A 10,854-nucleotide genomic window follows, 5' to 3' on the forward strand; every position below is an offset into this window, starting at 1 on the left:
GCAGGCTTTAAACAAGACATTGAAGAACTTTGTTTTTCTGGGGTAAGTAATTGCAGTAGCAGCAGAGGTGCCCTTTTAGTTGCAATGGGGCTTCTGTACAGCCAACTACTACAAGAGCTTTATACTCTCCAAACAGCACACTTACTAACAGCCTAGAAACCATGGCACTATAAAGACCAACCTTTTCTACAAAGGAATTCTATACAACAGAAGCATCATTTCGCAGGGTTGTCTGTCCCAGGGAACCTTTTCATCCATGGACAAATTTGAACAGTGATTTCACTGCCAATGGTTTAAATATGCCATGGATAGATAAATTTCAAATATGCCATTTTTCTCAATAATGTCCTAACTGGAAAAAGGCACTCATTGTTGAAACAGCAACTTTATGTGCTATGAAGGGGTACTGAAGTAAGACTTGTTAACAATACTACTGTGATTCTTATAGTGTCTCAACTATGTTTACGCTTCAGTGTATTAGGGATTAGCACTTTGGTGCTATTGTGAAGTTGGCCATAGAAGCAGTAAAACATAGTTGGTGAATAGCTTTTTTCCTTCACCTTGTTTTTGGCAAAATTGGTTCTTTTGGAATTCATTTTTTATTTCTTCAGCTGTTTGACTGAAGCATGGAGTAGTCCACGGTCCAGGTATCACCGCGTTCTCTCTTGAATAATTATTTCTGATATTTTACTATCTATTTAATGCTGAAAAAGGAAGGTGCAAGGAAACAAATATATCTGTACAAGCATAAAGCACCTATAATTACACCTCCTTTGGCCAGGAACTTAGCATCCCCTGGACACATTTCACATCACATAGGAAAAGTTCACAGTACCAAGTTTTACAATCACAGTCACTCACAGCACCAAGATTGTCCAGACAAGAAGAAGTTACCGAAGAGAAAGGCCACTGGCCAAAATTCACACAATTGCCCATCTAAGGGCTCAGGTAATAAAGCACTGGTGGGAAAGTTAAGCTTAGCCTTTGCCAACTCTCCATTTGGCATGAGGAGAGCAGCAAGTCCCCCATCCTAACTGCACTTCCAAACAGAACAGCACTATTGACCCATTTTTTCCAGGGGCTTTTTCAGGCCCTCAAAACCCATCAGCCACTAAGAGGAGGGGGAGAAGAGCCCCATGGCATCCCCACTTCTGCCTCTCTGGGAGCTGGAAGTTGCCAGACTGTAAACATTTTGTTGTAGCAGTCCACTGGAGCAGGCAGTTGATCCCACTCTGTGAAAAGGAAGGTGGAACAGAGGCTCAGTCCCACTGAAACCCAAGCCCTAAAGGAGAGAATGAATGTGTGTGCAGAAGAAGTCTGGGCTGTGCCTGCAGTCCTGCTCTGGATAGCAGTTGGTTGTGCTTTATTTCCCCTTCCCATCAGGACAGCTTGAAAAAAAAATTAGGGACAGGAAACTGTCTTTTTTTCACAATTATTGCAGCCTTGCCCAGACAACAAAATATAATATAAGCCTGGAAGGGGGAAAGTCCTTCCTCTGAACATGGCCTCTGTGCTCCTGCTTCCATGTGGCTGGTTTCAGGAGCAGCTGCAGCCAGGCAGAAGAGCAGGCCTTAATCCCCCCGAACATTCATGGAGCTTAAAATCAAAGAAAACCGTGTTTCTGTGAGAGGTTACCAACAATTAACTTTTTCCCCCACCTACCCTAAACCACATGCACAAGGAGAATAGGGTGCTGATAGATGGGCTTCCACCAAAGCTCGGAAGCCCCTCTGCCTTGAGGACTCCTGCAGCACTTTGCTTTCGGTGCTGAAAAGTGAGGTTGACTGAGCGTGGGGCCCCACCCCAAGCAGTGCCAACGTCCTCTGTTCTGCTGTTGGAGAGGGGCAGCTTGCAGGCTTAGCCCTGTCTGTGCTCTCTCAAGCAGGCAGGGAAGGGGGCCAGGGGAAATCTTTCCAGCCTTTCTGGCTAGGTAAAGGAAGACCCTACACTCTGTGTAAAAGAAAACCAATGTTGATCCCATAAACATGCATATTCACAGAGAAATGAGAGGCCCTGGGGATGCAAGCAGTAGGCTGCTGTAAACCCTGTTCTCACCAGAAATAAATGTATTGATGGTTATGAAAGGGGGCCTAAGCCCTGCTTTATGTCCATGCTGGATTCATGTTTCTTCAGCATATGGAAGTCAATGTAAGATGCAAAAGGTTGAAGCACAGAGGTAGACATTTTTGGCTAGGAGAAGGTGACTCATGGGCTTGAAGAGACCAGTCAGCCGGCGTGCTGCCAGAGGTTCCCCAGCTGGTATGCAAAGGCCTGGGAAACAGAGGTGGCAGCTTTGCCAGACCTAGGGAAACCAAAGCGTGCTTCCTTCTGTCTTGCCGCACCCCGGAGGAGTGTCTCTGCCAGTCCGGCCCCTCTCGCATCTCATTTGTGTAGTCAGCAGTTCTTAAAAGAGGGGACAAAATGCACTGGTCCTTGTTGTTCAGGTGGAAAAGGGAAAACTAAACCTTTAGGATCACAATACAACACAATGTTCTGGCGGGGGGCGGGAGAGGAGGAGTGGGACCCTCCAGACAATGGAGAGACAGGAGCACTCGAAGTCTTGTTGCGAAGATCAGGTGCGTTTTCCGGGAACAAGTGTCATCCGTAGGCTCCTGCAGGTAGTCGGGTTTGTGCGGAGCTTCCGCTGCTGGATTCGTCCATGAGAAAGGGAGGAGGGGAGCGGGAGTCTGACAGGGAAGCCCACGTCCCCTTCCCCTGCTCGGCCACGGAGGCAGGAACCTGAGCAGAAACGCAGAGAAACTCTGCCGGGAGCGGACCCGGAGGCGGCGGGAGCCCCTCCGGGGGCGGCGGCCAGGGCGGCTCAGCCCTGGGCGGTGACCGCCAAGGCGTTCACGTACCCGTGTGGACCCACGTCCACATCGGAGAGCCCGTGGGCCAGCGGGGCGGCGGCGGGGGCGGCGGCGGCGGGGCCGTACTTGGCGGGCGGCGGGGCGCCGGCGGGACGGAGGAGGCAGCAGGTCTCCAGCGCCTCCAGACCGCGGCAGGTCAGGAAGAAGAGGTTCTTCAGCATGAAGAGGGAGAGCGGCTGCTGGTAGCGCAGGAGGAGGAGGCAGCGGAGCGCCAGGAGCGGAGCGTCCAGCAGCCCGGCGGGCAGCAGGAGATGCAGGGCCAAGCGGGCGGCCCCGGGGGGGCGGGCGGCGCTGAGCTCGTACAGCCACAACACCGGTGAGGCCAGGCAGAGGAAGTAGACGGCGATGAGCAGGTAGCGCAGAGGGGCGGGCAGCGGCGCCGGCCGCCCGGGCTGCAGCACCAGCTCCAGCAGGGAGAAGCTGTCGAGCAGGTCGAGGCAGGTGGCGAGGAAGGCGGCTGCGGCTCGGTGCTGCGGCGGTGGCTGCGGCGGCAGGAGCAGCTGCCCGGCGCCCTCGGTGCCGATGGCCCGCAGCAGGCAGTACAGCAGCGGGGCGGACAGCGCCAGGGTGATGCGGAAGCCGGTGGTGCCCAGCGGCAGGCGCAGCTCGATCAGCTCCAGGATGGAGGTGCCCAGGATCAGCGCCGCCTTGGGAGTGAAGGCGATGGAGTAGATGAGCCAGGCGAGGTGCGCGTAGGCGAAGTCGCCGCCGCGGGGTGGGACCCCGGCCCCACGGCCCCCGGCCCCGCGGCCGCCGGGGGGGCCGTGCAGCAGCAGCGGGTGCGGCGGTGGCGGCCCGGGGGGCGGCGGGGGCCGCTCCCGGCGGCGCGCCCGGCTGTTTCGGCAGAAGAAGATGCCCCAGCCGGCCGCCAGCACCAGGTCGGTGGCGATCCAGCTGCACCAGTACAGGTCGGTGACGGCGATCAGGTAGAGGTCCAGCAGTGCGCCCTGCCCCAGCAGCAGCACCAGGGACAGCGCCTGGAAGCCCCAGCGCCGCCCGCCTGCCGCCCCGCCGGGCCCCAGCAGCGCCCCCGCCGCCGCCCCGCCGCCCCCAGCCCCGCCGCTCCCCGCCGCCGCCCCGTACAGCTCCGCCGCCGTCATGCTGCGGCCCGGGCTTCCCCCGCCGCCGCCGCCGCCGCTGCTGCTGCTGCTGCTGGTGCTGGGGAGCGGCGAGGCGGCGGCGGGCAGCGGGGTGGCGGGCGGCGGCACCAGGGGCTTGCTGATGCTGATGCTGTCCTCCTCCTCCTCTTCTTCCTCCTCCTCCTCCTCTTCCTCGCTGCTGGTGCGGGGGCTGCGGGGGCGGCGGGCCCGCGCCGAGCCCGAGCTCGACCCCGAGCCCCGCCGGCTGCCGCCGCTGCTGGAGCCCCCCGGGAAGAGGGGCTGCCGGTCGGCGGCGTGCGGCGGCAGCGGCGGCGGCGGCGGCGGCGGCGGCTGGAAGGAGCCCGAGGAGGAGGAGACCGAGCGCTGGTTGGAGGCAGCGCGGTGCATGGTCCTCCCCGGCCCCCGAGCCGGCGCGCCGGGCCCGACGGCCGTGCCGCGGCCCCCGGCCCGCCCCCGGCCCGCCCCCCGCGCCCCGCGCCGCCTCACCGGCCCCGCAGCGGCGGCGGTGCCGACAGCCCGAGCGGCGGCACCGGGGGGAGCCCGGGAGGGGAGCCCGGGGGCGGCGCCGCTGCAGCCGCAGCAGCTGCCGGAGCCGGGGCGGGCGGCGCTGGGTGGGCTGGGGCTGGGGCTGGGGCCGGGGGAGCGGCTGCGCGGCCGGGGGAGGGGAGCGGAGGAGGGGGCGAGCAGGGGAGGGGGAAGAAGGCGCCCCCGCCCTGTCCCCGAGGCTGCCATAGAGCCACACGGGGAGCACGGCCGCGCTGCCCCTGCCCCGCAGAGCCCCCGTGAATGCCCATGGACATGCCAAAGCACCCCGGCACCCACTCCATAAAATCGGAAGTATTTCAGTTTCCTCTGATCTCTCTAGGCTGATCAAGACAAAGACCGGTTGGCCTGGCACAGAGCCTACAGCGAAGCACTCATCTGTGCTGCTCATCTGTGCTGCTCGACACTCATCTGTGCTGCTCGACACTCATCTGCCCCTACTCTTGGTCTGTTGTAAGTTTTTGTCATCAAAGTAAGTGTCTTTGAACTCACCAGTTTCCTGAGTTGAGCCAATCCACATGCTGAGGGGCTTGCCATGATGGCTTTAAATTCATGTGAATAGCCCTAAAGTTCCTACTTCTACTGAAAGCACCAATTGGGACTTCTATTGACCCACTAATAATGGCCTCGAATTAGGCTTGGCTGGCTGGATCTGTTCACCACCAGCACTAATGACTTGGTGCATCGTGTTTCAAAGTGGCTTGATGCTCAGGATGACAAGACCCTCATTCTTGCCAGTGATGAGCCAGGTGCTGCCTGTCAAAGATGTGATGCTTATCAAATAAACTGTACCCACAAATGTCTGTATTAAGGACACTTTGTGATAAGATCCAGAATAGCTTGATTTTTCAGGGGCTGAGCAAAACACAGATGCACTAAGCATCTGGGAAAGGGCATCCAAGACGGCAGTGACAGCCATCTAATACATGTTGGTGCAGGCTCCCTGAGGAGCCCCACTCCAGTCACTGTCCCTGGCTGCTCTTGACAACAAAGGGAAATCGGTCTGGGGTACTTGGAGAATTCACGCTTAAACTTGAAACAAAGAGATAATTGAGAAAGGGAAGGGGAGGACTTGAGGTGGGCTGACACAAAGATTTCTTTAGACACACAGTGATAGTCAGGAGAAAAAGCGGGTTAAGAAGAAGAGTCCCAGCAGAAGCATTACTGTCAATGAGCCTTAAGTGAAGGGGGAACAGATAAATGAGTTTTCTAAAAGCCTGGTCAAAACAGGGAACAGCAAAAGGAGGCTATGCAAGCTTTAGTGTGGTTACTTGGGCAGCACAATATTGAAACAGTACCACCTCTAAACTGGGGTAGCAACATGCAGATGTTCCCATGATCCCCACACTGGTTGCTATCCTGCTTCTAAGTCTATGCTGCTGCATCCCTCCTGCTGTAACCTGCATGGCTGGGTTGCAGTGAGGATGGGGGACATCTATTTTCTGCTACACTCACATTATGTTTTCAATGCTTGGGTACACTTGCCAAGAATCAGCCTTACATCAGTGCTACTCGAGTCATTGCCTTTCTCTAACTCACCTTGTCACCATACCTCGCATCAGATGAGACTGAACACACATGCACCCTCCTCCTAAGGGCTTTCTTGCTAGCTCCACATTTCCATTAGCAAATAAAAGTACTTCATTTTAATAAGGTCAGTAATTATAGCATATCATAGGAAACACAAGCATCCAAAAGAACAGTCTAGCCTGAAGGGTGGTGAATGGGCTGGTGTATCCAAGTCTGGTGCCAGGATGGAGGACATGAAGCTTCACCCCAGGGCAAAACAGGCAGGACACCTACACAGATGCTCATGGAAGGCCCAGAATACAACAGGCAGTACCACGAGCTTTGTAACTCTGACAAGCATCACTGGCATTCTCCATTTTAAGATCAAGGAGGGCTGTTGCCATTTGTTTTCCACCATGGCAGCCTGAGGCCAAGGACCTCACAGCCCTGTATTTAGTCCAGACAGCTCATGGCCCTCTGTCAAGGTGCTTGGCCCAGGCATCACACCTCTGGCACCTCCTCTGCCACATGGAGCCACAGGGCTGCCCTTCCCCAGGGGCTGTTCCCCATGATCCACATCCCACATCAATGCCTGAGAGACACTACTATGTTGCTGCCATCACGGTGACACTGGTGAAACTAGTCCCTCTGCACTGTGGGGTGCCCACAGCAACCCATCACAGGAAAACAGCAAGATTTTGTGTGATGAAAGCAAAACAACACTGCTCTCAGCTAAGCAGCTTGGTCTGAGCTCATTCAAGATGCAAGAAGACAGCAAACAGTGAGCCTCCCCTTCCCCTTCCTTGCCCCACACCTCGAGGTGTGTGGACTGTGTCAGGGATGAGAGCACTGCACCTGGGCTCTGCCACAGAGTGCTGTGTTTTGCTGGCAAGGCTTTCTCTCTTTGACAGACTTTGCTGCCAAATTAAAATCCATGACCAAACAATTGCTGAGACTGCAATTTTTTTACAACCCCACTAACGCTTTGCTTAGGGCCCTGCGGATGGTCTCTGTTTTCCAGGGAGCCTGAGGGGCGAGGCCAGACCAAGGAGGATAATTGTTGCCTATGTTGCTTGACAATGTTGTGAGTGGCCCAGTTCAGGATGGCTGAGAGTGGAAGTGGGGGCTTTTGAACACCACCAGCTGTGCCTCCTAATTTGGTTTCCACAGAAAGGCTGGATTAGATGGCAGTGCAAGTGTGTGTGGTCCACAGTAGAGGGTATAACCACATCCTTTTGTTCTGAATTCTGGCCAGTATCTTGAGTGGGTACATTCACCTGACACAATAGTTGTGCCACTGGCATGACTGATGTGTAGTCAGTGCTAAGGACTGGCTAAATTGGTCTTGCTCCTACCACATTCACCTATTCCACTGCAAGGAGAGTTTTTCACTTCTATGAAAGGATGTGGAATGAAAACCAAGCATCCATCTGGGCTGCTCATGAGAGAGGGCTGGTCCTGCCCTACCTGGGCAGCAGACAGTGACAGCTTTGCCTCATTGGCTTTCATCCTCTGGGTCTCCTGGGCAATGTGATTCCCTGTGTGCCATAGGCTGGACATGCTCACTTAGCAGCCTTGGCAAGTTGCCAAAGGCACTCACATCTCCTCTGCTCAGTGGAGAAGCTTCTTTCACAAAGGTTTGGGTGGCTGGCTGGCTGTTGTCTGTCCCACCTGCTGGGATGGGTGCAGTTGGGTGGGGATCCCTGGGCTTTGGGATGGATGGGCTGTTACCCACAGCTGGTCTGCCCATCTGAGGAAACAGGCTCTGACATGGCAACCAGGTGATGTGGTGAGTCCAGCCCAGGGGAGCAGGGCAAGGAGGTGACTGGGCTGGAGCTGTTTTAAGTGGGCCTGCCTGGAGAACCTCCTGCACTCTGGGATCACAGGCCTGCTGGGCTGAGGCTGTGTGAGCAGGGCAAGAGGAGCTTATGGAAGCAGTTCTCCAGAGACCAAATGATGCCTGTTGGGGTTGTGAAGGTCCCTGTGTCCAAGGTAGGCAGGTGGGAACAGGGACCTACAGCTACAGGGCAGCTCTGAGCAGAGATGGGGGAGCACCAGGAAGGAGGGGGGGAGCTCAAGGACTTCCTTGGGCTGACCAGGGGATCCAGCACTGCAAACCCAACCCAAACAAACAGGTGAGAATAAGAAAAGAACTTATTTGTGGGAAAGGAAGCAGAATTTGTGCCTGTGCCTTAAAATGGGAGTGAGGGGAGAAGTGTCTTCTGCTTATAAAGCACTGAGGAGCTTTTTGTAGCACCCTGTAGGATGAGAAATGACAAGTTGATGCTTCCTCTGTGATCTGGTTATTTAATGCAATGTGCCATCCTTGGAAATGTTAGTGCTTAACCATTACTGTTAAAACATTAAAAAGCTAAACTATAAATAGCTTCTACTCTTCAGCAGCTTCCAAGCTATGTTTCTGGGTTCTTTATGTATTGATATGTATGCATAGTGATGTGTGTGTGTACATGTATTTAAAGGCAAACAGCAGACAACAGAGTTTTGTGAAACATACCGAGTATCTAAAATGCCACCATTTCTAGTTTACACTGCTAGGGGAAACAAGTAGTGTGCTCTCAAATATACCCCTGCTGGGGAAAAGCAAAACTTTCTTGAGGACTGCACTCAGGAGGAAACATAAAAATGACTCAATTTCTTGGGGGAAGGGGGGAGAAAAAAAGAAAGAAAAAAAAAAGAGGCAGATATATGCCTGAAAGAAAGACTAGAAACTAAATACCTAATTATACCCTGCAGTAAGCTGTCAGAAACTGGCAGCAGTGGGAGGGAAGAAGGCAAAGCTCATCTCAGTGAGTTTGAGCATAATCTGCTCTAACCATACTTAAAATGCCTTTTGTGTGGGAAAGGAAGGTTCTGGGATTCTCTGATACACGCTTTGTGCTGCACTTATCTAATCCATTCAAATGGTCAGGGCTAAAGTTCCAGACAAGTGTAAAGAGTCTCACCTGGCCAGCACCAAAATTCAACGATGCCTCGGCTTCCCAATGCAGTCTTTGTAACTGAACTGCTGATCCAGTATTACAGTGCAGGGAATACTGATACTATTGAAAAAGATACACAAGTGTAACAGTCTATTGCTTGTAATTACATTTCGGTTCAAAGAGCTTTCAATAGCAGCATAAAATGCCAAGACATTTCTTTTCATGCCTGTAGCAGGGTAGGCGTTCAGAGAGTGGATCTGGGGTTTGCTCTTGGTATTTTGTACTTACTCAGTCTTAGCGTACATACTTAGTCTGTATTCAACAGACCTTGAGGAGAAAGTTCTTTGCAGTCGAACTGAATGAAAGGGGAAAGTGGGTTTATTATAGTGAATTATGAGAAAAGTGTTTTCTTGATGGAAGTTTGGTTCAGAGAGAACATACAGCTGCCTTGCTGGTGTGGGGTTTTAAACTGTTGCAGACTGGACCTAAAAAGGTCTTAAAGTGTAGAGTTTTCATTAAATTGATTGTGATGTTAAAAATATGTAATGACTTGTGCTTTTTTAATTTGGGTTAGAAAGATTTGGTAATGGAGGCGTTTGGGCATGTCCCCAAAGGCAGCACAGTCACCTGGGTCAGCAGGGCCAGCAGTATTCAGAGACTAAACACTTCTCAGGGGTTGTCCTGGTAGGCACTTCTCAGCATTCACCTATTCCAACCTAGTTTCATGTTAGTTCTCCTTCAGTGTTTCACAATGCCAGTGTTTAATCCTGCACCCTGTGTTGGTTGGAGATTTCCATGGGATGCTGTCTTCCAGCTCAGGTGGTTTCCAAGAGACACCTTAACACCAGGCTGCCCTTTTGCTTTGACAACAGTGTAGTGATTAAAAGCATTCACCTGAGAGGTTCAGGTTGTGATCTCTTTCTGCCTAACTAAACCTTTTTATGACCCACCTTAGGTGAGTGCTCCAGCTACCGGAGTCCTGGATAAAAGGAGGATGCTGGTTAATACTTTGTATTATTATTTATTAAAGATCAGGGATATAGATCACTTCTCCAGTATGTAGAATATAATTTGATTCCTCTCTCTGCTGAGAATAGGAATCCTTGTCCAGGCTCTCTAAAACTGCTTTAGTGATTGTTGCTTTCAACACCAAGTTGTCAGGACTCTGCATCACACTTGTTTTGCTGTCTAATGTGCCTCCTGTGAGCTGTGAACTTTGCAGATGGAAAACCTTCTGATGCAATATCTTATAAGAACAATGCAAATGAATTGACTGTTTCATTAAAGATCATTGTTTTCACCTGGAATCTTTAATGTTTCATTTGCTGAATCAGTGGAAGCTTTTGGCTCTAATCTGAAAGTTTGCCAGTTAATACACGTCTCCCTAATTCCTTTCAACTTTTTTTAAAAGGTGCCAGAGCATGGGACTTGTCATTTAAATAAGTTGGGTTTCTTTTTCAGTCACAAAGGGTTTAAAATAGTCAAGTAAGCTTCCAGTGGCAAGGATGGTTTTCCATAAACCCTTAGGCTTGTTCATCTGCAATAGCAGATTAATTAGAGGCATCAAGCTTGTAGCTTCCCCATGCAGTAGACATGTCATTACAAACAAGGGCTTAGGTCACAACAAATGCATACACTGAAAGCATCTCATACATAGGTGGCACCCCAAAACTCATCTTGACTGTGAACAGTTGTCAGGGCATCATAATTTGTGATGTGTCCTTCCTGGCTCCCTCTACAGAGCAGGAATGGGCAAAGTTGGACTCGCCTCACCTGACTATGGCAGATGTAGAGTTTACAGGGAGTAAGTCTGGCTCAGTCAAAAGAACTGCTGGAGGGGTATGTTTCAGGGTAGTTCCCTCAAGAAAATCTGATAGTATCTTGCTCAACAGA

At 52.4% G+C, this 10,854-nt stretch overlaps 1 protein-coding gene across 1 annotated transcript; it reads right to left on the reverse strand.

Annotated features, from left to right (window-relative positions):
- Nucleotides 1-2,726: 2,726 nt before the first annotated feature.
- On the reverse strand, nucleotides 2,727-4,435 carry TMEM121B (transmembrane protein 121B). The gene has a single exon (XM_071551259.1). It carries the CDS (start codon nucleotides 4,355-4,357, stop codon nucleotides 2,822-2,824), a length of 1,536 nt encoding a protein of 511 aa, XP_071407360.1. The 5' UTR covers nucleotides 4,358-4,435; the 3' UTR covers nucleotides 2,727-2,821.
- Nucleotides 4,436-10,854: the final 6,419 nt, after the last annotated feature.

The sequence above is a fragment of the Pithys albifrons genome, chromosome 3 (assembly GCF_047495875.1).
Source record: "Pithys albifrons albifrons isolate INPA30051 chromosome 3, PitAlb_v1, whole genome shotgun sequence".
NCBI classification, from domain to species: domain Eukaryota; kingdom Metazoa; phylum Chordata; class Aves; order Passeriformes; family Thamnophilidae; genus Pithys; species Pithys albifrons.

Excerpts from the sequence above, each read along its gene's own strand:
- TMEM121B (XM_071551259.1), bottom strand. The coding sequence starts at position 4,357 with ATGCACCGCGCTGCCTCCAACCAGCGCTCGGTCTCCTCCTCCTCGGGC.